Source organism: Amaranthus tricolor, chromosome 6 (assembly GCF_026212465.1).
Source record: "Amaranthus tricolor cultivar Red isolate AtriRed21 chromosome 6, ASM2621246v1, whole genome shotgun sequence".
In the NCBI taxonomy this organism is placed as follows: Eukaryota; Viridiplantae; Streptophyta; class Magnoliopsida; order Caryophyllales; family Amaranthaceae; genus Amaranthus; species Amaranthus tricolor.
Genome location: NC_080052.1, coordinates 17181109 through 17208296, shown reverse-complemented (window position 1 = coordinate 17208296; position 27188 = coordinate 17181109). Strand labels below are relative to the sequence as shown.

At 31.8% G+C, this 27188-nt stretch overlaps 1 protein-coding gene across 2 annotated transcripts; it reads right to left on the bottom strand.

Annotated features, from left to right (window-relative positions):
* Positions 1-5684: 5684 nt before the first annotated feature.
* LOC130815214 (uncharacterized) lies at positions 5685-16231 on the bottom strand. Of its 2 annotated transcripts, XM_057681601.1 has the most exons (9): positions 16049-16231; positions 15890-15946; positions 15383-15480; positions 15135-15204; positions 13612-13660; positions 8427-8515; positions 8274-8321; positions 7358-7417; positions 5778-7269 (listed from the first exon to the last, which is right to left on the bottom strand). In XM_057681601.1, the coding sequence occupies exons 1-9, from the start codon at positions 16106-16108 to the stop codon at positions 7171-7173; spliced, it is 630 nt and encodes a 209-aa protein (XP_057537584.1). In that variant the 5' UTR covers positions 16109-16231; the 3' UTR covers positions 5778-7170. The 2 variants fall into 2 exon arrangements, with proteins under 2 accessions (XP_057537585.1, XP_057537584.1); XM_057681602.1 differs by lacking the exon at positions 7358-7417 and having other exon boundaries at positions 5685-7269; positions 16049-16229.
* Positions 16232-27188: the final 10957 nt, after the last annotated feature.

The window sequence follows — 27188 nt, the reverse complement described above, 5'->3', positions numbered from 1 at the left end:
ATTATATGTGAATCATATTTCAAAATTACATCTTTTGCTTCACAATATGATCTTGCGAGACCTGTGTAAAACCAAATCCCTCTAGTTTGTTACCATTTTTGAGAAGATCTACCCCATTCAAAACCACGTTAAATATCTTTTTCAATTTATATGCGGAGAAATAGGTGAGTAAGTACTTGTTTCGATCAAATTTTCGAAAGAGTACTTACCCCTTAAAAATAATCGCGACGTCTGTTTTTTCAAAAAATATCGATACGATGGGTAAAAACGACGTTAAATTTCTTTTTCGGTCTCTGTGTTGGAAAATAGACGAATAATTACTTGTTTTCGACCGCATTTTCGAAAGGGTTACCCTATAAGGATAATTACGACATCTGATTTTTTTTCTAATTATCGTTATGATGGGTAAAAACGATGTTCAAGTGCTAAAACACAAGGGTACCATTGGTATTTAGAAAAGTCAAAGATGATTAGGGATAGTCAACAAAAGTCAAATGTGATTAGTAATAGTCAACGATCATTTAGGCTGGTAAAAGATCATAAGGGTTGGTCAATGGTCACTTTCCTTGAATGGTGTAAGCTTTTTGATAGTTTAGTTGCTGTAATTCGAAAAAATAAAATTTGAGGTTATAATTCGCAAAAGCCCTAAAGTTGAAGGTTGTAATTCGTAAATTATTCTATTTTTTATAAAATAGATAAGCAATTTTAGAATATATAGTGCTTTTAATGAAAAAAATCTAGTCGTTAATATAAGTATTAATTAAAGTTCTTATACTTTTTAAGGCAAATCTAGGTTATCTTCTAACAATTTTATCATAATGATTTTTTGTCATTCTCAAAATAATTTATGATTATCATGTATTTTTTTTTGATTAAATATTTTAGAAATTAAAAATGAAGAAACTTTATTAATTAGGAAATACTGCTACATTACTTTTTAAACTGTAAAAGTATTAATAAGACTTTAATATATAATATACTAATGAAGAACAGTGTTGCCTAAATAATGTTGATTTGTTACCTAAATAGTTAAATTAATGACTTGAGTATATGAAGTACCAGATAGATAGATTCCCGTGCTACGCACGATTTATGAATTATTTTAAAAAATTACTAATCATATATATGTAATTAAATTAATTTATAACTTTTGAATCATATTGAAACTATAATTTGATTTATTTTTGAAACTGTAAAAGTATTAATAAGACTCAAATTAATATTAGCTTGAGATTTATTTACTAATATATATAAAACATAATCATAATATCATGCACTAAACAATATAGATTGTAAATAATTATATGAAAAGAATAGACTTTTCAACACATAAAAATAATATATTAAATAATTTTAATGTAGAATGACTTTGTAAAACCTTCAAATAAGTTTTTAACCTAAACAACATATCGTTTTTACTGTAATAATAACATATAATCTAATTTATTTATTTATGTATTATAAACTTGTCAATATGGGTGCCAGAATTATCATATTAAATTTGTTTCACCAATATCTTATCCTCACTATTTATTCAAATAATTAATGTGTAGTTTATTCAATTTGTATAGTTTTTTAAGTATAGTCATGTCAGTAATATATAAGATTATGTATGAAAAATTCGATAATTATCCATTGTAATTAAAAGAAACTACATGTCTTTATTGACTATATATGGTAAAAAAAATTAGTAAATAAGATATTAAAGTTTTAAAATCTATGAAAAATTATCTAGAATAATCAAACCTTTTTACTAATTTCTCAACAATAATTCCAACTTTTGATTAAATATGAATAATTCCAACTATAAGGGATTATTGCTAAGAATGCACTAAGGTAAACCTCTTACACATACCACAAGTCATTTTGCATAAAAAAATAAAAAGTAAATATAAAATTAAATTATACAAAACATGAAATTTAAAAAATTTAAAAAGTTCAATCATGTAAGTTTATTTTTGATTTAAAATTTTAATTTTTAATATTTTTGATTTTTGATTTTGTTTCTCTTCTTTTTTTAGCAGTTAACCTGCGAAAATCGGCATTATTTGGGTAAAAATGTTCTTAAGTAACCCTAAAATTGAGATTATTCGTGCTTAATCAAATGTTTGGATTATTGTGGGAAAACCAATAAAAAATTGAATTATTTTAGGTAATTTTTTTTAAATTTATTTGTAACTAATCAATTAAACAAATCAAATCAAAAAAATTTACATAATATGCTAAAAAATATTTCCCTAATTAGAATATGAAAAGAGTGGAAAAACTTTTATCATAAAGTTAACATATATCCTAATTGTTTCTTCATTAGTATATTATATAGATATATAGATATAGATGGATATGTAGATGCTATATTAAAAAAGATTTGAAATTATCTGTTTAATTGAACATGGGAATTGGGAGTATTCAACAAAAAAAAAATGATGCTTAATTACGTAATATGGAAACTTCATTGACAAAAAAGGACTAACGTAAAATAAACTTCCGCGTATTAATGTATTATTCAATGACACTAAAATTTTTTACAACATATTATGTGTCATTGGTGACGGCCACAGTCTAACTTGGGCCATTTTTTGATTGGGTTCCATCAAAATGGAATCTGATTCCAACCACAAAGCCTTAGTTTTGGTTTTAGTTTACACGATTTAGGAGGCGATTTAGGGTGGTTTAACTCCCAGTTGGACTTGTTGGACAACGGTTCAAGGTGATTTTTTTGTTGAGTATTATCAAAATTCATTGCATGTCTATTGTCATTAAAAGATTTACTATAAAAAAAAACATAATATACTTAATAAATAAATATCAATGTATTAATAAAGACACTTAACTAAAAAAGCGAGAGAAAGAGAACTTGAATCTAGCATGTCGAATGAATATTTAGCTGCCTAAATATTATGAACGAATCAAATCTCACGTAGTTCTTGTCATATATTTTAATTGTTGTTGTCTGTCATTGTCCAATTGTCCTGATGTTATTTCCCATCTTCTGATGTCTCTGCTACCTTTCCTCCTGGTGGCAGATGAATCCATCATCATTATTTATATTTTAAAGTGATCACTTATAATCTTAAAGTACCAACCATACATAACATTTTAGTAATAATTTATAATTTTAAAGTAATCATTTTTATTGGTTTAAAGTACCTTTTAAAGTGTTAAAATTATAATTTACAATGATAAAGTAATTAATTAGAGATACAAACTGATTATATTGACTCGTTTCAAAATTCTCATACTAAGACTTGTTGCATATTTAAACTCAATAATGTAGCATGTTAACAACTCAACTTAAACAATCAGCACGGTCCAAGGTCCACATTTGACGATGTGGACATTTTTATTATGGGCTACAATCATCACCATTCATGTATTGACAACTATCGACAGAAGATTTCAAAGCAACTATTACAGCCTTCAATGTTTTATTAAATAAAATGATAAATATATATAAATAATTTTCAATTTATATATTTACTTATTAAAAATAATTAATAATAAATTTTTCTTTATCTTGACGGTGGAAGGTCACTCACAAGATAGATGAGAAAGTTATACAAGGAAGTAAGCAAGTAGAAGAATCTTTCATATATAATAGACACTTAAAAATTGTTTAAACTTTGTAGGACAACAAAATATAATTAAATACTAACATCAACAAATTTAAAATGCATGTGGATTATGTGCTAAATCTTATTTATATTTTTAAGAGAAATTCTACATGGTAGTGCTCAGTTTTCATAAAACGATAGTGATAGTATTTTTGTAAGATTTTTTCACATAGTAGCATCCAGTTTATACACTATCTAATTGCCGTAGCATTTTCTATTAAATTCTTATTAATTTCTATTTAATTTATCATTTTGTAAGATTTTTCCACATGGTAGCATCCAGTTTTTGCTCTCAAATGTTTAATTCGCCGATTAATTTATCAACGCCTTTAAATGTTGCAAAAATTTTATTTTCATTCAAATTAATGGCTTTATAAAGTTTAAAAGGCGCATTACAAATACTAATAAATAATTCAAAAAGTATTTAATAAGCTCAAAAGATGTATTTCATAAGTTCAAAAGGTGCATTCCAAGCACTAATAAATATTTACTTAATTGTTACAACATTTCTAATAAATAATTCAAAAAGTATTTAATAAGCTCAAAAGATGTATTTCATAAGTTCAAAAGGTGCATTCCAAGCACTAATAAATATTTACTTAATTGTTACAACATTTAAGGGCGTTGATAAATTAATCAGTGAATTAAAAGATAAAATGATGAATTAAACAATTGAGAGCAAAAATGGATGCTACCATGTAGAAAAATCCTACAAAATGATGAATTAAACAGAAATTAACAAGAATTTAACGGAAAATGCTACGGCAGTTAGATAGTGCATAAACTGAATGCTACCATGTGGAAAAATCTTATAAAAGTGCTACCACTAGCGTTTCATGAAAAGTAGATTATACCATGTGAAATTTTCTTATTTTTAATGCATATAAATTTTTTTTTTGTCAAATATACTAATCAGCATAAAGAAAGACTAATAAAGTAAAAATAAAAATAATTATCCTATTATTTTATCAATTTAAAACTATTTATTTTTATAACCATGAATTTAATCACGTGTTATAACGAATAGTACTTAAAAAGATAGAACAACTCTAGGCAAATTTTGATCAATTATTTTGACAGGCAAATATAATTGAAAAACACAAATTTTGGTTAAAGATGGTCTCTTTGAGAGACCATTTCTAATTGGACAGGCAGATTATATATTTTGTAAAATATTGTAAGTAAGCATTAAGAATAATGTAAGTAAATATTTAAGACATTGAAAGTAGGCATTAAGGATACAAAAAGTAAGCATTAAGGATAATGAGAGTAGACATTAAGAATATAATAAGTAGACTTTAATTTTTAATGAGTTGGATTTAAAATACGTCTCTCATAAAGACGGACTCTCAAGAGATTAGTTGATTTAAAATGTTTAAATAGACTATTTTGATTGTTTGAAATGTATTTTATGTTACTAGTGGTGCGGCGTGTTTGTTAGAAATACTTTTTAAATTAAAATTTCAAGCGGAATAATAAACATTAAAGTGTATGTAATTTGCATAAATAGAAATTGCTACATTTGCCTCATTATGCTTGGTGTGATGGTACCAATGTTTCATGGGGTAGATTATTGTTATAGTAGGTAGCTTATGAACATCTATAAAAGCAGCAAGAATGTGATGGGAAAAGTATCCAATATTCACTAAGCTAATCATTTATGTAAAATGTCCACTTATAAAAATAGAATAGTGCAAGTAATTTTATAAGCATATGTGCAAGCATTGTGAAATTTCATTTTGTAATATTGATCAGAAGAACATAGTATCTAGCCAAAATTATTCTACTAAATTCAATCATCATTTAAATTCAAAACCATAATAATTATACAAATACAAATTCTTGTGAGAGACGGTCTCTTTGAAAGACTATGTCTAATTAGACTAATTCATTATATATTTAATAAAATATTGTATGTAGGCATTAAAAATAATATAAGTAGACATTTAAGATACTAAAAGTAGGCATTAAGCATACAATAAGTAACTTTAAAGATAATGTAAGTAGGCATTAAGAATATGATAAGTATGCATTAATCTTTGATAGGCTGGGTATGAGATACATCTCTCAAAGAGAGTTTCTCAAGAGACTAGCTGTATGTAGGGGTGTTAAAAAAACCCAACCCGATGACCCGCTAACCCGCAATATAAATGGCGGGTCAAATTTCGAAAAAAAACTGAAACTCCCGGGTTGAGTCATAAGCCGATTTCAAAATAAACCGGGTACCTGGTGAGTGACCCGTTTAGTAAATGCATATTTTTTAGGGTTTTGTCTTTCAAAGTTTAAGGCGCCATCTCTCTTGCTTTTTCACTCTCAAATTTCAAACTGCTCTTCCTTCCTTAGGGTTACTTAGACTTAGAGGCACTGTTTTCATCTTCATCTTCCTTTTTCTTCCTTATTCACTAATCACTATGCTTTGCTGATTTTGATTTCGTTCTCTTCTCTTCATCTTCCATCTCTTTGTCGGCGGCTTCCGCCCTTCGCTCCATCTTCGTCTCATCCCTCAGCTATGTTCATCTTGTTTTTTGATTTTGTTTTACGTTCTTAATTTCAGTTTTGGTCAGTTCTTGATTTCAATTCGTGATTTTGTTTTTTTATTTCGGTTCTTTATTTTGTTAGTTTTTTTATGAAGATTTCTTAGTTTTGTTCAATTCTTTTTGTAATTTAGTTTCATTTTAGATGAAGACTTGGCTTGTTTTGGTTTGAATTTGTTTGTTCTATCAGAGTTTCTTGATGCACTACATTGAACATTTTCTTCCAAATTGAATCTTGCGGAAGATAATACATTGATACTGAGGGTAGAACATCAATTGTGTTCATGGATAAGTCTTGATGCTTTTACTGATGCTGTAATCTCATTAATATGAGATGTTGTATTCTCTAAATTATTCTGTCAAAATTCTGCTCAAATTGTATTTAAAAACTATCACATAATTAATAATAAGTTCAGCCCAAAAAACTCAAAACTAAACTCGGGTACCCGATGTCCCGACCCGACTTTTTCGGGTACCCCAAATCCAGATACCCGTATTAATTGGGCCAGGACACGGGCCGTTAAAAAAGAAACCCGACTAACCGGGTACCCGCTAATGAACACCCTAGCTGTAAGTGATCAAAACCACTCAAAATCACACATAGATAACCAAAAATGAGTAAATTCGCATGAATTTTCAAACAAAGCACAAAATGGCAAACACTTCCTATCACAATTGCACTTAACATGGTCTGTATTGAGAAAGTATGTTGGAAGGAGAGAGGTTTTGGAGACGAGAGTTGGCTTAAAACAGGTACTGATAAGATATTGCTATTAAAACTCTTTGACTTCAGAATTACTATATAAAGTCAATAAAATTTAGCAAGAATCAAGATAGTAAAACAGCCCTTAATTTAACAAAATAAGAAAGCTATTCAATTTTCATTCATTAGCCCTTAAATTAGCAAAAATCTTGGTCGTTTGTCTTAACATTTCGAATGGCAATTCCTACCTTTACATGCTAACAAATTACACTTACAGTTTGACGAATAAAATGTACCCACCAGCAAATCGAACATCATTTTAAGCGGCATCAATGGGAACAAATCGCCAAAGGTCCACTGCGATATCAACCTCCTTTTTCTTATGAAACTTGTACAGTTGTGGGACGTCATATCGGAGCTGCAGATAACAAGAACTGAAATAAATATCCTACAGAAGTCTGTAAACCTGTAAACTTCTCCATCTAGCAAAAGTTAGCAGTAATAACCTCACACAAAACCTCCGCACTTTTAGCATTATAGTCTCTCATGGCTGCCCTTCTGATATGCTGACAATAACATGTCCAAATAGAAAATAAGTCAACAAGAATGTCAAAGCCTTTAATTCTAAAAGATAGAGGTCGCCTAATACTACATCATTACATAAGCCCTCTGAAAAAAAAATTGGAATCTATCATGTGATTTACATGGCAGAAATTCTAAAAAATTCACCAAAAATCAGATTCAATTGCATTTAAATAAGAGTTGGCAAACAGTCATTACTATCAACTTCAGTTCAAGACACATCTAGGAGAGGAGTCAATGCAAAAACCTTCTTCATATGTTCCTAACAATCAAGGGGAGGCTACAAGAGGAAACGGGTCATTTGGAAAATTTATGACTTTGGATCGAATCTGTTGCCATTGCTCATTATGATAAATTGGACATATCACTGCAGTTTTCGCGAACAAAGCTGCCAAAACTGACGCTGACTCTTTATTTCATTTTGCATACAGGATGATAGTACTGTATACCAACTGAAAACACAATGGATAAATTGATAATTTGTCTTGGGATATCAAAATCCCTCAAGTGACGGAAAGAGAAAAGCAGATAAGCGATATAAGATGAGACGCCATTAATAGTTGTAAGAAAAATGAATCAAGATTTGTAAAAGTTTTAGACACTTCCAAAAAGTTGAAGGGTATTAACATGAAAGTTACATAAGCAAACCAATGATGAAGAAATCTATGAAGTAATGGAGAGAGTTAGAATGCCCCTTAACTATCTAACCCCTCAAGAAGTACCTAACTACCAATGAACCCAATTCCAATGATATACTGTTTGAGAATATTCTAATGTTGTTTCAGAAGATTTGATTTTTAAAAAATTAAATAGATTGCAGTGTCATTGAAGAAAGCTTACATCTCTCGTTGTCGTCTTATGCAGAGAATATACCGCTTGAGAAGCAACCTGATAGGTTCAAAAAACTATAAATTAGCAGTTAAATTTTACAAAAGAGGATAATGCTATGATGTAAACAGCAGAGCAGATATTTTGGGAGCTTCGACTTTGTACCTTCAAAGCTACAGATAGAAAATCCATGTCAGCCCCCTTCTTGCGGGTTCCAAAAGGAGGATTCATCACAATTGTATCAATGATTTTCTCTGCAAGAAATCATTTATAAGGTTTCAGAAATTGAAATCCAACTTTCATTTGAAATTTGTCTAACAGTTCATATTCCAGAAATTCAAAATTACTGAACTCTCACCCAAAAGCCCCTTAAAGAGGTTATGTTGCAGGAGCTTGTTGTACTACACTACTACAAAACTGAATTCCTCAACCACCCCTTGAACATCACATTAAGCAAATGTAAAAAATTTATGATATACATTCATGAGGTTTGTTTTTGTATGTTTATTGAGATGTCACAGATCTTTATTTCAATACTTCGAAAGAGTTGAAGAAGAGTAGTTGCTCAGTAAGTATTTTATTGAGATATCATAGATCTTTATTTAAATAAAGAGAATGAAGGAGGTGTTATTGTGACTTTTACATTTACCTATGCATTGTACAACTGTACTCCTACATGAAGTACAAATTAATGTGCCTTGTTTCTATGTACCGATGTGGCTTTAAAAAGATTTGTGCAAAAGGTTTTTTTTTAAAAAAATTTAAAATATGTATTCTAGTAAGTTGGATTGCGTTGGACCATAAATAAAAATTTGTTACTAAGCTATACTCATTGTACAAGACCTTTAACGTCTAAAAACATCTATTATTGTAACTGTAAAAATTGTATTTGTATAAAAAAAAATGGTATTTGTATTAATTATATTAATATATAAATTTTTAATAAATGTAAGTAAAATAATCATTTAAAATTTATTCTACCACGATCCGTTTCGTGATAACCGCATTTTTTCTGTTACCGCGAACAGTTAACGTGACCGTGACCGCGACCGCGTTTTTACACCATGATTTAAGCATGGCTTGAATTTTCTCATGACTACCACTCCATTAACCGACACCACATTGCCCAAATAAGCCGTTTCTTACTTACCAAATAAGCCGTTCGTGCTCTTCCTACGACTTACTGTAAATTAAGATATCATCAAAAAAGACTAAAATAAACCTCCTCAAAAAGGGAATGAAGATATCATTCATTAACGATTGAAATGTAGTTGGTGCGTTCATTAAGTCAAAAGGCATAACTAGAAAATCATTGTGCCCCTTATGAGTACGGAAGACTGTTTTGTGAGTATCATCCGGACAAACTCGAATTTGGTGGTAACCCGACTTCAAGTCATGCTTGGAAAAAAATAATGGTGCCATGTATAAATCTAAGAGCTCATCAACCACCAGAACAAGATATTTATCTGGAGTTTCTCCTTATTTAAAGCTTAATAATTGACACAAAACTGTGATACCCTGAATTGGGCTTTTAATGGATTGCTATACTACCCATATGAACAAGGTGCATCTTCTTTTCAAGGAAGCCCACTTGCTAAGAACTTTATAGTTAAGCGTATTTGGTAGGGAGCTATTTTAGGATGGATGACATCTTGGGAAGTTTTCCTAGGTGCGCACGAATGAAGCCAAAGTGCGCTGAAAAAACTTGTGTTGGTTTGTGGGGCCAGTCTACAGTATCCCTGGGTAGTCACCAGCGCTCCGATGGGCCGAGGTGTTACCATTGGTATCAGAGCAACCTTGCGACAATGACTAATCGTGTGTTCAATGCACCTAGTGAAGGAAAAGATCCTGAAACTAAGGTGCAACGGGGTCGTTGCATTCTTAAGAGAAGGTGAATGTAATACCCCGAATTGAGCTTTAAAGGAATTGATAGAGTACCCATATCAACAAGATGCATCTTCTTTTCAAAGGAGCCCATTTGCTAAAAATTCTACAGTTAAGCGTGCTTGGTAGGGAGCAATTTTAGAATAGGTGACCTCTTGGGATGTTTTCCTAGGTACGCATGAGTGAAGCCAAAATGCGTAAAAAAGACTTGTGTTGGTCTGTGGGGCCAGCCTACAGTCTCCATGGGTAGTGACCAACGATCAGATAAACCGGGTGTTACAAAAACCTTTAGGATCCATCTTTTTTCTGAATCAACAAAATCGAGCCGGAAAAAGGCTTATGGAGGGCTTAATGATTTCTGCCTTCAACATATCCTTGAGTAAAAGTTTAATTTCCTACTTTTGGACTGGTGGATATCGATAGGGACGAACATTTACAGGGTTAGCACCTTCTTTGAGTACTATGCGATGTTCATGACCACTATAAGGCGGTAATCCTTCAGGTTCTTAAAAGACCCCTAAATATTTCTGCAAAACTCCAGCTAAGAATATCGGAATTTCTGTAGGAATGGTTAACTTCTCCTTCACAGCCTCCATAAAATTTAACTTCACTAAAATTTTCCTAACATCACTTTATAGTGACTTTGGAAAGTTCTAACGATGAATCTCCCTTCAATTCTACATTTTTGTACCCAAAATAGAATTGAATAAGCTATAATTTCCAATTTGTAACCACATCCCCAGCTTCTCTAACCATTGCATGCCAAAGATAAGCTTTGAACACCCTAGTTCAAACGAAAAAAAAAATCGATAACAATTAAAGACCCTAAATCCAACATCACATTCTTACATTTCCCTTGCCCCCTAGTAGCCTTTTCATGAACAATGTTACACCAAATGCACTCGTCTCCTCCACCTTCAAATCTAGCTCCTTCAACAACGAATGTGAGATGAATTATAAGTTACCCATTGACCATCATCACTACCACTTCTCTATCAGCAATTTTTCCTCAAATCTTCATCATACTATGATTGTCCAACCCAATCAAGGAATTTAAGGAAATACTTACCTGGACCACGAAATTTTCCTCTTCCAAGATTCATCTTCAAAAACATCTTCGACATGAAACTCCTCATCATGACAAATCAGCAGGTTGAGTTTCTATTTCTGCAAACATGGCCCAAGTTCCATTTCTCATCATACAAACAAAGCACTTTCTCTCTTTTTTCTTGAAACTCTAGATTAGTTAGTCTTCGGATATTTGGGTTTTTTTGGGTTGGTTTAGAGTTGTGTTTGGAATGGAGGTGATTTGTGGATTTAAAGGATAATTTGGGGACTATTGTGTGTTTTGGTTTTTTATGGTTCGGATTCAAACAATATGGTGCAATTTTGTGGGCTATACTCAAAATCCTTGTTCCAGTAAGCTTTAGACCTAAATTAACTATTGACGGTGTCGTCAATTTTAACCATCTAATCCATAGCTTGCTCCAGGTTAGTAGGACCAAGAACCCTGAAGTCACATCTTACTCTTTTATCGAACCTTCTTATGAAAGCGATCCATAAAATTCCCGCTTTGATCCATTCAATGGTGTAGTCATCAGCAAAAAATGCCTCCTATATTATTCCACTTTCTTAAGTGACAATTGATCTTTCGTCTTCGTCCACCTTGCAATACAATGCCTCCCATGCTCCTAATGGTACCACAACAAGGCGTCCCCATCCAACCCTACTATCGTTGCTTCCAGTTTCTCTTCCTTCAACAATTGATTGAAAGTGAAGAAACATTTTGCCTTTATGATCCATGAATCCAGATTCTTTTACCCAGCCTTCTATGGCTCCAATTAGTATTTTCACGGCTAGCAAATTGTTCACCAAAAGAGTTATCCTCTTAGGCATCTCGAATTCCCCACCAAAAGAATTCACCAAAGTATGAGTACTAACTTACTCCGTGTTTTATACCTTGAACACAAAAGTAAGAGCAGTAAACAACAGATTTTTTTGAAAGAAATAGGTGGAGAGTGAAATACGAAGAAAATAAAGACCTACGGAACGTTATTGCATTCATTACATATGCGATAATACACAGATATTAGAGCACTTCGAGTGGCTTAATACTTCAGTGTAAAACACTCGGCCAATATAATTTTCATGATTTCCAGCAGACCCTTCACCCCTCCTTATATCCTGTAAAAGAGAATCTAATTTTGATATATTAATACCTCATAACAAAATTGAAGTTTCATAACAAACTGACACCCTATACAGCATTGGAATTGCATAACAAACTTTCCTTTTAACCAACTAAGAAAATAACCGACAAACAAAGAGCTCCTTCAATCCTTACGTGCCCTTTCTCTCCTGTTGTATGTAAATTGTATATGAGGAGCAGTATGAGACCCAACAAATAACCCTTCAGAACATGTGAAGCTCAACAAAAATAAATCACCATGAGGCCACTACCAACACTAAGACGGCAACGAAACACCACACCACCCTATTCATTTTCCTTTTCCTAACTAGCTACCTATCAACACTCTACCCAATGGAGTAGCTCTGTTTTATGTTAAAATAAATGAAGTCATGAAACACTCAATTTGTGTATGCACTATGGACAAGCATAGGCTAACCACGTTTAGCCATGGTCCAAATGCAAACTAGCTGTGTTTGACCATGATCTGAGTGTGTTTAGTCTTTCAAGTGCAACTCGTATGTAATTAGAACACAACTCAACACGATCATATTGTGTTTGACAATGGTTCTAATGCAGATTGAGGCTTCACTTTATTTTTCTAAAGTCTCTAAAGTAGTTTTTTGGGCTTGACGATTCAAGTCATCATCGGATACTAAAGTGTGTTTAGTCTTTCAAGTGCAACTCGTTTGTAATTAGAGCACAACTCAACACGATCATATTGTGTTTGACAATGGTTCTAATGCAGATTGAGCCTTCACTTTATTTTTCTGAAGTCTTTAATGTAGATTTTTGGGCCTAACAATTCAAGTTATCATCGGATACTAAAGTGCAAGGCATAATGTTGTGTTTGACCTTGGTGCAACCATGGTCCCTTTCTTTATTTGATGTTTATCGTAGAACTCCATTTAACCATCAAATTGTACTCTCCACGCTTCAAAGCATTATTCCAAAATAATATTTTACATTTTAAATATTGATCTTTTACTTTTGTACGAGATGTAATTATGTAATCATGCTACACTACTACAAAAAAATTCAATGATTTTATTTTTAAATAACTATTCTAAAAATCAAAAGTGCCTTCAATTACAAAAGACATCTTGGCCATTCATCTACGTTGTAGCACCCTAACCACTACTAAATCCACCTCACACAATTAATGAACATCGACAAACATTTAATATGTCAAATATCTCGAAACTATTTGTAGTACACAAAAATAACCATAATATTTGAGAACGATTTGATAAAGGGGAGGGGTTAGGGACACATTACCTCTAAATTCAAAATTTCGGATGTCACATTGGACAAAATTTACATCCAGCTGCATTTAAATAAAACCAAACATATGGTCATGTCATCAGTAGATTGAAATAAAATTATTAACAAAGTTGATTTACATCTATTTTGTTTAAGTGCTTAATATTTATATTCCCTCACCCTAACTATCATTTCCTTCAGTTTTCAAGTGAAAATAAATCTCAGTTTAAAATCTAAAAGCTAGAGCAAAAGCTATAAGTCTACAACCAAGTGAACAAAGGCAAAGGCATCAAGGTCACTTTCTTGTTGATTGTTTAAAGTACTCCAACAGCACATTTTCAACCCCTATATATTTTCCATTTAGAAGGTAAGGGAATCAAGTTCAACAATAATGTCATAATATTGTATTTCATGAGCAAGGTACAAAACAGTCAGATCCAACTAAAAGTCTACCCGAAATGAGACAACCTTTAACTTTTTTAATATGGTATCTCCAAGTTGCTTAGTGAAGAGTTAGTGATGGTTCTTAAAGTTGCATAAATAAAGTATTAGTTGTACATTCTAGATTAAGAAAAATTGGAAGCCAAGGAAGCAAGCATTCTAGACGTCTTTCCCATGATAATGACGGGTTTGCACATGACTAGAAGTCTCCACCGCAATAAGGTTACTTTCAGTAGTCTGATTCCTATATACACCTATAACTCTAGCTTGAACAGATCCTCTGCTTTCAAACATATCCTCCCGGGGTTATAGAATACGCAAGTGTATGCTCCTTTATCCATGCGCTCTTTCCAATTTAGAAAAATGGATAATATCCTAACCCCTCCGTAGAATTAAAGGGAAAAAACTGCCAATATTGCAAGTGTGAAGGTGTTTGCTCACTTTCTCAATTTGAAAACAAATCAACTCTTATGAAAAAGAGCTTTGCGCATGATTTGACATAAGCCAATGAGGACGAAAAAATTTTCAGTAGCTAAAACAAATTATAAACCAAGTCTTTGCTTCCAAAACAGCAATTCCCTTGTAAACCCATAAGCGAATAACATCTCCTCAAAAAAGAAAACAGTTTACCACGATAAGTAATCATACTTCAGAACCTACTGTTTGTTGCACTTAGAGGATCCTATAGATTTAGTAATGTATTTGTATTCACAAGCGATAATTCTTCAGTAGGTGAGCATAAATAATCCTTTGCCTTATTTGGGCCGCCCCAAAAGCTTCATGTTTAATCTAAGTCAACTAAGTTAAATGAACAATCTTCAAATTGTCACTAAGTACTGATAGCTCTAACTCAGCTCATCTAAGTAGGAGAAAATCCTGATTCAAAATCCAATAAAGCCCATCTAACTCATCATGTGACCATTCCATAATCTAGCACTACAAACCAGAATTCGTATTCTAAAGTTATCAGCAAATGTTTCATTACAAATCAATGCCAACAAAACTCAACAATGTCAAAATCTAAAAGTTCCATCAATGAAAATTAAAGACCTAAAGTCAAAAGACAATGGATAGAGTATAGAGAAAACACACAATACCTCAAGCTCTTCTGCATTCAAATATGCAATCTCAAGCGAATCGGCATCCACATCAAAACCTACAACATGACTGTTAACAGAAATCAAATTCAACACAAGCAAGGATAGTAACAGAACAAACAATAACAACTCAAAATTTCAATAGTACAACTGTACAATATAAGCTCCAGATATTAAAACAAACCAATTTCAATAAAAACTTCAATGAAAACATGCATACTCATATGCAAAAGCAAAAGAATACTAACTCAGCACCCAAGAGGGCAGCAGCAATTCCCAATGTGCCACACCCACAGCCAAAATCAGCCACAACTTTGCCACTCACATCCCCAAATGAATTCTCAGCCTACAAAATTACCGCAAAAAAAACCCATCAAGTCAATAGTACAGTAAAATGATCATAAACATTAAATTATGCCAAGATTGTTAAATGACTACTACCTTGGTATCAAACATGATGCGAGTCATTTTAATACAATTCATTACAATCTGAACACAAAGTCCCAAAGAGTTGCAAACCTTTGGCCCCGTTTTAAATGAACATTTCAGTGAAACGATCATACTTATATAAATTTAGACTTTTTGTTTTTGGACATGGAAAGAGCTTACATATTTACAAAAAAAAAACAAAAAAAAAACAAAAAAAAAAGGGGGGAAAGAAAAGAAGAAAAAGAAAACTACAATAACTGAAGTATAAGAAAACTAAATCGAATATCGATATATTGAGAGACAACACAGTGAGTATTATTCCTTACAGTGAATAGCATGCGAGAAGCAATGTGAGGGCCAGTTGGGTACTGTTCAAGTTCAATCTGCAATAACATAAGAGTGACAATCTGATGATATTTGAAGCAAAAATGGTGGAAATAAAAAATTGGTGGAAGAACGCAAATAATCTACGAAGGAAATTAAACCTTAGGAGCAGTAAACTGATCAAGATTTCCGAGGAGACCCTCTAATTGCTTGAGCTTCATTATTATACTTGGTTCTATTCTGCTTGACTATGCGTATGAAAGAAGGATTTGTTCTTGGGTTTTGTTGGATTGATAGAACCGAATAGGTTTTTGCTGGAAAAATTTACTCCTCTAGCCCAATAAATTTGAAGCAAAGGGGAATTATTAAAATTGTAAGAAATTGGTAACCTCTTTAATTGTCTTAGTTTACAACTCTTTTCATTTTAGTTTGTTCCTCATATTTTGCACGCTTTCTTTTTTAGTAGTGGTCCTATTTTATTAATTTAAATTTCATCCACAAGCTTGTTGTCTTTTTACATTTTAATTACTTATTTTAATTATTTACTTGTTTTTTTGTCTTATTCTTCAACCTAATTTTACGTTCCACTAAATTTCACCCAAAATGATTTTGGTGCATTCTCGTAGAGACGGAGGGACTAATAAATGAAGAGTGAATAATTTGTATGGATGAAATTAAGAAAAAGTTAAAATATATGGATGAAATTTGATAGACCATTGTAAAAGAATAAAAATGATGCAAAATGAGTGAGATAAACCAAAATGACAATTAATGCAAAATAAGTGGGACAAATAAAGTACCGTAGGATGTTGTTGTATGCGCACAAATTTAAATTATATTTTACCCTATCACAACTTGCAAAATATTATGGTAGAAAATTAAGAAATTTTGAAATTGTTGAGCAAAAAAAAAATAATTAATTAAATAAACCAAGTTTTAAAAAAATCCCAAAAGTAAGCGTGAAAACTCCAAAGCTGTGCTTTGGAGGTGTTCGCAATTAGTAACTGCGAACAGCATATAAGACAAACTAGCTGTTCGTAGTTAGTAACTGCGAACAACTATTTTGTCTTATATGCTGTTCGCAGTTAGTAACTGCGAACAGACCTGATGTACAAAATCAGAGATCAGTTTCTGTTTTTCGCAAATTCTCATTTCTCAAACCCTACTTCACTCGACATTCTCCCTCTAAAACCATTATTGATTCATTCCATCAAATCGTGCATTCCTCTTTCAATTTGGCACTTCAAAATTAGTGTGGGATACTATAGCTTGCTCAAAGGTAAATTTTTTTGTGTTTTTTTTGTGTATATTTGGTTTTTAGGGTTTTAACCAAATTTATTTATTTTTTCAAATGTAGATTTCTAGTTGTTAAATCAAGACTAATCTTAATCATCCATAAGCATTGAAGGTAATTTCTAATTGTTTTTATAGCTTTATGTTGGTTTTTGAAGTAATGTTGTTGTATTAGTTGAATATTATTTGAAATGTTGATGTTGATGTTGGTATTAGAAATATTATTTGTGAACTTATGAATTGATTTATTATTTGGATTTTATGTGTATTATATATGTATGAACTTAGCTACATGATGGATTTGAATAATTTGTAGACCAAAAAAGATTATAATCAAATGAATATAATGTACTTGTATGGACATGAGTTGATGTTGATGTTGATTTTCTTTGTGTTAATGTAGAGCAGATAGATCCAGCAGCTCCAGGACCCCTAGATCCTAATGTCTTAACCATGCAGCATGAGCACAGGAGTACTCCTCTTTAGGATGCCCAGGTTAGTTTACGATAGTTATGATTTACATTTTACTATTGCTAACATACAAGTAACTTATTTATATTTCAATATTCATAGGTGTCTGATGCGAAAACGCTGGGCACCAGGCATCCAGATTATGTTCCATGGGTGATCGATGATAGGATCATCCCATACTTAGACCTAACGAGGTTATACGACTTTCACCTCGTAGCATACGGCAGAGTTGACCGTGCCATTATCACGGCACTGTTCAAGAGATGGCGTCAGGAGACGCATACATTTCATCTCCCTCTAGGTGAGGCTACCATCACATTGCTTGATGTAGCCTTGCTAACGCGGCTTCCCATAGAGGGACGTGCCGTTTGTACAGGCGGACGCTAGCTGTCAGGCTGGCGTGACATGGTGCATCGCATATTGGGAGAGCACCCTCCACCGGAAGTGATTAGGGGGAGCGGTTTGCGATGCACATGGTTGGTTCAGACCTTCTCGCAACTCCCCGGAGATGCTGATGAGGGCACCATTTCGAGGTACGCCAAGGCGTACATACTATATTTGATAGGCGTTGTGTTGTTTGCCGATAAAACAAGCAACCAAATACAGCTCCTATACTTAACATTACTTGACGACCCGTGGAAGCGCATCGCCGATTATAGCTGGGGCTCCGCAGCCCTAGGATACTTGTACAGGAGGCTTTGTGGTGTTGCCCATAAGAACGTCAAAGAGATTGCAGGACCACTAATCATAAAACTGATAATAACAATAACATTTAATTCTCATCCACATTTGGTTAATTACATACTAATTACATTTGCGATCGTTAGCTGTGGGCGTTAGCTGTACCCGAACACTCGGGGATTCATTCTGGGGCGTGGAGGGCTTCTGTGCCACTCATATGCTTCGACATTGTCGAAGTACATCTACCAGAGCGCGTAATGCGCCAATATGGGTTGGTATAGGGCATTCCACCGCCTTGTGACACTGAACCCCAGCTGCACCTAATTTCGCGAAAAAATTAAGCTGGGGCAAACTGGATGGAGATCAACGGGCGTCACATCGGTCGTTGGGATCATAGACTTGAGCTGCTGGCACAAGGTGCGCCGATCGATGTTGTCGGCGCACCTACTACACCTGACTATATGCCGTGGTTCCTCTCCATCACGCGCCGATGGATGACACCACGTGCCATCTTGGAAGCGGCACATTACGCACTTGCTGCGCCTACGATGACCCAATTTGTAAGTCTTCATTTGCATTTATTTAATTAAGTTGCCAATTAAATAATAAAATGTTACATTATCTAAATATTAATTGTAAGCACAAGGTGCGGCAGGCGTGATGCGGTACAGCCAGGAGGAGTCGGTGAGGGAGATTGCGCATGGCATGCTCTTCGACTCGCAGTTCCAGCACTTCATACCGGAAGTCGCTGCACAGCTTTCACCGACTACCGCCCATACGCACGTCTCATCTCCTGCTTATGACTACTATTTGGAGGAGATGGATTATTCATACCCCGTTGACGCTGAGGGGACCTCGCAGGCTGGGCCATCACAGCCATCAAAATACCAGTCCTCTCCACTGCCAGAGCGTCACGCGAACGCCTCTTTCTATCGTAGGAGGCGAAGGAGACCAACTCAGTTGGATAAGGTAGATGAGGGTTCGTGAGCGTTAACGTTTAGCTTTTGTGTATTTGGATCGACTATGTACATATATATATATATATTTTAATTGAGTTGTATATTTCAAACATTTGTATATATTTTGTTGTACATATATGTTTAATTACTTTATCATAGCCTCCAAACTTTGACTTATGAATGATCGGAGTTTTGGCGATGAATCATGCCGCCTTAAAGATACATCGACTTGTAATTACCTATTCTAATGTCTCTAGTGCAATTACAACAAACAACAACTTAAAAATAAAGGAAAAAAAAATTTAAATAGCTGTTCGCAGTTAGTAACTACGAACAGCTATAAAGGACAAAATAGCTGTTCGCAGTTACTAACTGCAAACAGCTATAAAGGACAAAATAGCTGTTCGCAGTTACTAACTGCGAACAGCTCCAAAGCATAGGTCTGAGATTTTCACGCTTAGTTTTGGAAATAGTTTGATTCGTCGTTTACTTAATTAATTTTTTTTTTCCCGCTCAGGTATCTCAAAAGTTCGAGAATTGAACACATGAACCATAGAAATAGGGCAAGCTTCCACTACCTAGCAAGAGAAGTTTAGTTGAAATTTGCTTTTTGACATTTAATAGCACTTATCTAGTTGAGTTTTTTTTTTATTATTTTTTTTAATTATTCTAGCTGACTTCTACAGCTGTTTTCGCATAGTTATAAGCTGAATCAGGTTTTGTACAAAACATAAAAGTTGTAGAACTTTTCGAGTAGATGTTCGTAGCCTCCGAAAAACGCCTGATTTGGATTCCGAATGAGTGAGATATGCCCATTTGAAAACTAGACTGTCATGTACTTCGCGAATTACGTTTTTTTTCAGTTCGACTTTAAATTTCTCATTTCGTCCAATTTTATTTTTAATCAAAAATCCTAAAAAATGTTAGTAAAATTATATAAGTGTAGATATTAACTCATAAATTACATATAAACTAAAAATAAACGTAATAAAATCATACGTAAAAAGAAATAAAAATAATATAACTTTTAGCACTTAACAAGTACCTTACTAATTTGAACCTAACTTTTAATTATATAACAATTTTAATTGTGTCTTTAGTTTACTCATAAATAGTGATGGCTATGGCGGGATATCCCGAACCAAATCTATCATGCATCACCAAAGAACTTTTTTCGAAACGAAATTGTATATGATATGTTTCGAACAAGTACATAGAAAAGGATCATTACGGATCGAAAATATCATCTAACCGAACTTTGGAACCACTGACAGGATTCAACCCGGAATCGCCCCGGTGGAACCGAATTGGACGGTTCAATTGAAAACCAAACTGTACTGTTTAATGAAATCAAACCTGAACTGGAACCCTACGATTTATTTGAACCATACGATTCAGTTGAAACGCCAAAATAGTTGCTAGAATATGACAATCAGAGCCAAAATAGTCTTTGCAAACATTTTCTATATACATCATATGCATTTGACATTCATTCACACAATCTCCTACTACTCTTTATACTTAATTAAAATAAATGTTTTAATTTTTTTGAATTATTTCTTTATTTTTTCAGTTTATATCAATATGTCTTCCTAAATACGCTAAGCATGTGATAACCTGAGTTGAGCTTAAAAAAGACTAATATGCTACTCATATCAATAAGATGTATCTTTTTTTTCAAGGGAGTCTATTTGTTAAGAACTCCACAGTTAAGCGTGCTTGGAGGGGAGAAATCTTAGGATGGGTGGCCTTTAGGAAAGTTTTCTTGAGTACACACGACTGAGGACAATGTGCGCTGAAAGGACTTCTACTGGTATGTGCGGCAAGTCTACAACCTCTATGGGTAGTCACTGTCGGTAAAGCAAGACCCTGCTGATAAAAAATGGTCGATTGTTGTACCAGGGAAAAGAAATAACCTCGATATAGGTGATGTTGATGAATTGGAAGAGTAAGATGCTTTCGAGGACTCTCTACCTTTAATAACCGAAATCCTTTGTGCAAGACGATGGAGATATTGGTTATCTAGATCACACATAAGGAATACATTTGAATTTTCATAAGTGACATATACAAGGTATGGTCTAATAGTGACTATTAGAGTTTTGAAACAATCAGGCTTGAAAAATAAACATATGTGCAAAATTACATGTTAAGTAGCCTTTTAAGTGCTTATTAAGCCACTAACTTGCATAAACTAGGTCAAACTTGATCTATTTGACATGAAACTTGTCATGCAACACTAATTAGTAACTATTATAGTTTTGAAATAGCTGGGTTGAAAAAATATGAATATGTGCGAAATTACTAGTCAAGTAGCCTTTTTAAAGGCTTTTTAAGCCACTAACTTGCATAAACTATGTAAAAATTAAATTTTTTAATATGAAACTTTGCATGCAACACTTTTGAGTAACTATTATAATTTTGAAATAATTAAGCTTTAAAAATAGGCATATGTGCACAATTACATGTCAAGTAGCGTTTTTAATGCCTTAAAAGCCACTAACTTGTACAAAATCACATAAAACTTAGTATGCAACACTAGTTAGTAACTATTGTAGTTTTCAAATGCTTAGGCTTGAAAAAATGGGCATATGTACCAAATTACGTGTCAATTTGAAGGGCTTTTGTACTTCAAAGCGAATTTTTTCATGAATCTATTTTCATTTAATGACAACAAAATGGTCATGATTGTGGCTACTATGTGATAAGATTTATGAACGATATATTATCTTCTGTAACGGAAATCGGTGGTAAGGATGTTGAAAAGGTAAATCTAATTTTTATGTTTTATTTATTACATGTAATATAATGTAAAAATTTTAATATTTCTTTTATTAATTTATGTTTTACTCAACATTATTTCACCAAAGGTCAAACCGAAGAAATAAAGGACAGGATTTCACACTTTCTTTTCGGTTGCATCACATGGTAGCTAGTAATAATATGTCTACTGTACATTATATATATTTATATAGTTTGTATTATATATTGTAATAATAAATTAGTTTTGTTTATATTGTAATATGATTTTGTTATTACATATAAATTGAATTATTATTATTATTATTATTATTATTATTATTATTATTATTATTATTATTATTATTATTATTATTATTTTAATTAAAAGTTGTCGATATCTATACATTTAAATTGGTGATAATTGAGCTACTTAATTTGATGGGTTGTTTTACTACGATTTCCTTTTGTAATAATTATGTATATATATAACAATAATAATTGTCATTGTTATTTAGTAATATTATACTCCATTTGTTCCTTTTAATTTACACATCTTTTCATTTTAGTTTGTTCCACTTATTTTGCACCATTTCTTTTTTTGGCAATAACTATTTCTCTCCATCTTAACCACTCAACTCTATCATCTACTTGTTTTTTTGTTTTATTCTCCAATCCAATTTTACTTTATACTAAATTTCACCCAAAATAACTTAGGTGCATTCTCATGGGAACAGAGAGAGTAATAATTTTAATAATATAGGGAAAAAAGGACTAATTCTGTGTTTCCATGTGAACCGCATAATTTTCTTTTTACTCCCTCCGTTCCTTTTTATTCTTTCCGTTTACTTTTTGCATAATTTTCAAAGCAAATTTTAAACCTCAATATCTCTAAATACACATAATAAAAAATTATTAAAAATACATAATAAAAAAGTATACATTAAGCCGAATCTAACGAGATCTCACAAGGATATATTTTATCTTTTAAATATGTGTCAAAAACATTAATTAAATTTCTCTCTTCTTAAGATAAATTATTCCAAATGGGAACAACATTGGAGAACGGAGGGAGTATTAAAAAGGAGACTATATGTTGTAATTCTATGGAACCACGACATATAATACCCAATTATATGCTACTATTCTCAAAGAATCGGATCATATAATCTATTTTTTGGTTTAGTTTTAAACAATAGCAAAAAATAAATGGTATATGATGATATTTTAAGTGCTTGTGGTCAAAACGCATCATAAGAGGCCAAAAAATGCAACATATAAGATTTTTTCTATTAGTGAAACTAAGATCGTTGTACATGATATCTAACACTTTTATATGTTAACGTTGTCTTTTACATTATTTGATATAACTTTTAATGAGAGAATTTTTTGATACAATTTTTTGTGGATTGAAGTCGTAATGATTTTCATCATTAAATCACCCTTAACCATAGTATTATTATGACTCCAAACACTTACATGGAGAGACCTAAAAGTTAAATAATTTGATAGAAAAAATCATTTAAATAAGTACAATAACCATCGAGTGAAATCAAGATGGAGTTAATTATAAATAGAGAAGGTTGATGGTAGTCCTAAATAGAAGTATAACAAAGAAGAGAAAAATATATAATAATAATATACGGTACTTTTTTTCTGAAGTTTCCACAAGGAATATTCATGGGAATTAAGAAAAACATAATGTTTTAGATGCTGGATATATTATTTTATGAACAATATTATATAGTCCGAAGGGCTATATACAATAAATAATCCTTTATTTTATTTATGTAATTTAATAATTATTTTTGCTTTAGAAAAATAAGAAATTAATTATACTTTATTAGTTTATTATTTATTCTTTTTTGACAAGTTAAAATAATTATATAAAATATTAATTGTTTTCCAATTTCTAGATTAGAGAACAATTAATATTTTATGATAAAAGAATTGAGGGATTATGGATTAATAAACAAAGAGAGATAGGAAATGATTTTGAAAATAATAAATCAAGGATAGAAATACAAGATTTACGCGAAAGACTTAAATGATAGATTTTCTGTCCCAATAAAATACAATGTACATACTACATTATATAAACTCTTAATCCAACCCCTTATAAAACAACTCAACCTCCTCTTAATTTGCTCCCCAGAAAAAATGGGAAGTGAAAGAAAGATGAGTCGTTTTGACTCTCTTTACCTTGAATCTTCTAAAGTTGAACACAATCATGCTCATTCTTCTAAGGTTACCAATTACCATCAACAGCAAATTCTAACTTTTATATGTTTATTTTTTAAGATTTGATCGATTATTATATTAAATACGTACATATTCTCATACTTTCGTAACTTTATTTGTGATGTATAGTCATTATAGAATTTTGATCTTGTTTGAAAAAATGTACGTTATACCATTAATATTGTTGTGTGTGTTTCTAATTAATTTTTTTTTAAAAAAAAAAGAATTGGATCAGGATGCAACATGGGGAGTGGTATTAACGTTAGCATTTCAAAGTATTGGAGTTGTGTTGGGAGATTTAGGAACATCACCTCTTTATGTGAACGCAAGCACCTTTCCGGATGTAAGATATTATTGGAGTTCTTTCTCTTATCTACTAAACTCTCACTTTGATGCCCGTTATCAAATATGTTTTTATTGTCTTGAGGGCCAATGACAATGGCAATGGTATGTATTTTACTACTGTTATTTCTTTACTACTACTATTTTAATTATAAGTTAAATAGGCTAGATAAATCTCAGTTTGTATTGTCATTTAATTTTTTCAAATCTTTGATATGCATTTTGATATTAAGAAACAAATCATCTGTAAATAATGAAAATTAAGTGAATAATACACTACAAAAAACAACTGATTTAGCGATGGAAAAATAGCGAGGGGAAGTGTTCGTCGTCCATGGCGACGGCAAGGCGAGAGAGAGATTGGTCGCGAAAGCAGAAAGTTCTATGACGACGGGAACGATCGTTGCCCAGGAGTCGCCATCTGCCATTTTTCTTTTTTTTTTTTTTTAAAATTTTACTACATGGCGACGGGCTCTCCTGTCGGCATTTCGACGCCAAGGAAGACGGAATTTTTTTATTTTTTAATTTGATGCATGGCGACGGGTCTGTTTATCGCCACTTAGTCGCCATGTTTGGTTTTATTTTTGGTTTTATTTTTTTAAAAGTAGGCGACAGAGCCTTTGGTAGCCCTTTGGTCGCCATGTTTTTGAATTTGAATTTAAAAGTGGCGATGGGTTTGTAATCGCCATTTTGTTCTATAAATAAGCTGCGAATTGTTGTGGATCGTATATTTTGGAAGCTAAAGAATTCGAAGAAGTTAGTAAGTTTTTTGTTTATTCTCTTTATATGAGTTATTTTTATTTATTTTTATTATTTATATTTAGTTTCTATTGTCATTAATTTGATTTAATTTTATTATTTAATTAGTACATATTTTATTTTCTTTGTTATTTACTTGAGTTTTATATTTACTTGATTTAATTTTATTATTTAATTTCTATTGTTATTTACTTGAGTTTTTATATTTTTTATTATTTTATATTTTATTTTTATTGACATTAGTTTGCTTTAATAATTTTTATTAGAATAATTATATTATTATTATTATCATATATTGTTATTGTCATTAACTTACTTTATTGATTAGTTGAATAATTATGTTATTATATTATATTTAGGTGTTAATGAGTTCTAGGCAAGAAAGAAGTTGAATGTACTACCGACGAAAAAATGAAAAGTTTAGTTTAAGATTTATGAGAGGGCTGGAAGAGTTTTTAGAATTTGCTCGTATACAAAGCATGAGTTCTGAGATTAGATGTCCTTGTAAAAAGTGTAAAAATTGTTGTTATAAGAAACCAGATGAAATAAGAGAACATCTAATGAGAAGGAGGTTTGTTGAAAATTACTATGAGTGGGATATCATCAGAATACAGAGATAAGAACAACATCTGATGTTGCAGCGGAAGTCGGAGAGCAATCATCAAACAATCCAAGTTCATATTCACAGATGGTACATGATGCAGTAGCTAGTGTGTTTCCAGACAATTACCATCACTTTCTTCCCTCACAGTATAATATAGTGTCAGTAGATAATGAACCACCGGTACACGTTGACGAATATCCAAACCCACAGTGTCAACAGTTTTTTAAAATGTTAAATTCTGTAAATAGTCCTTTATATGAAGGTTGTAATTAATTGAGTAAATATCATATGACTCATTTAATCTTCTCTGTGAAACAAAAGGCAAATAAATGCATCATGTGATAGTTCAATATTTCACAAACTTTAACCTGATCTGATTTTTTTTTTCTCACTAGAATTTAGTTTCTTAAAACTTGTAATTTTTAACTTTTGACTCGAAAAGAACTTGACCCAAACCTGCACATTTTGACCCATTTTTAATTCAACGTCAATTTTTTTTGGTTTTACGTCTTCATATGCAACCTTGACTTATTATTATATTTATAGTAAAAAATTATTTTGAGTAATATTTCTTTGTTATAGCCCTAAAGTTGATATTTTAGTCATTTGACTTATTATTACATCTTTCTTTTATGTATTTCCTTATATGTTGTTATTATTGGTAGCTAATGTTTTATTTTTTTGTTAATAATGAATTATTATTTGACTAATTTCTAATACCAATTATTTAAAGGTTGTTAGATTTGAAATAAAAATAGTGACATTTTTGCATTTAATAATTTCTTTATATAGGTGTTTTTTTATAGGTTAGTTTTAAAATTTAAAGTTTCAAATATTTTAATATGTTGATTATTGCCTTTACAAATAATATCAATTTTTTGCAAAAATCTTGGGGGTAAAGTCCCTACCGCCCCTTATAAGTTTTGCCCCTGTTTGCATGGTTCACCAATATTTTGGCTTGTATAAACGTTCGACACGCTTGCTGTGTCATCTTTATGCAATCAAATTATTTTCAGGTCAGTTTATTTTGGAGTTGAGTTAATTTCGAATCGAATCAATCGAAACAAATTGAAATCCAGTATTATACTCTACTTATGTTTGTCTACGTTTTGGATTTATTTTGAATCTGATTAAAAATCTAACAAGTGTAACAATAAATAAATAGGTTTAAGTATAGAGTTGCCAAATATCTAGCTACTATAATTCATAAAA

Coding starts and splice junctions, on each gene's coding strand:
- LOC130815214 (XM_057681601.1), bottom strand. CDS start 16,108: ATGAAGCTCAAGCAATTAGAGGGTCTCCTCGGAAATCTTGATCAGTTT. Junction 7,418..8,273: donor ATAAGACGACAACGAGAGAT/GTAAGCTTTCTT, acceptor TGTTATTGTCAG/CATATCAGAAGGGCAGCCAT. Junction 7,270..7,357: donor GTGCGGAGGTTTTGTGTGAG/GTTATTACTGCT, acceptor TGTTATCTGCAG/CTCCGATATGACGTCCCACA.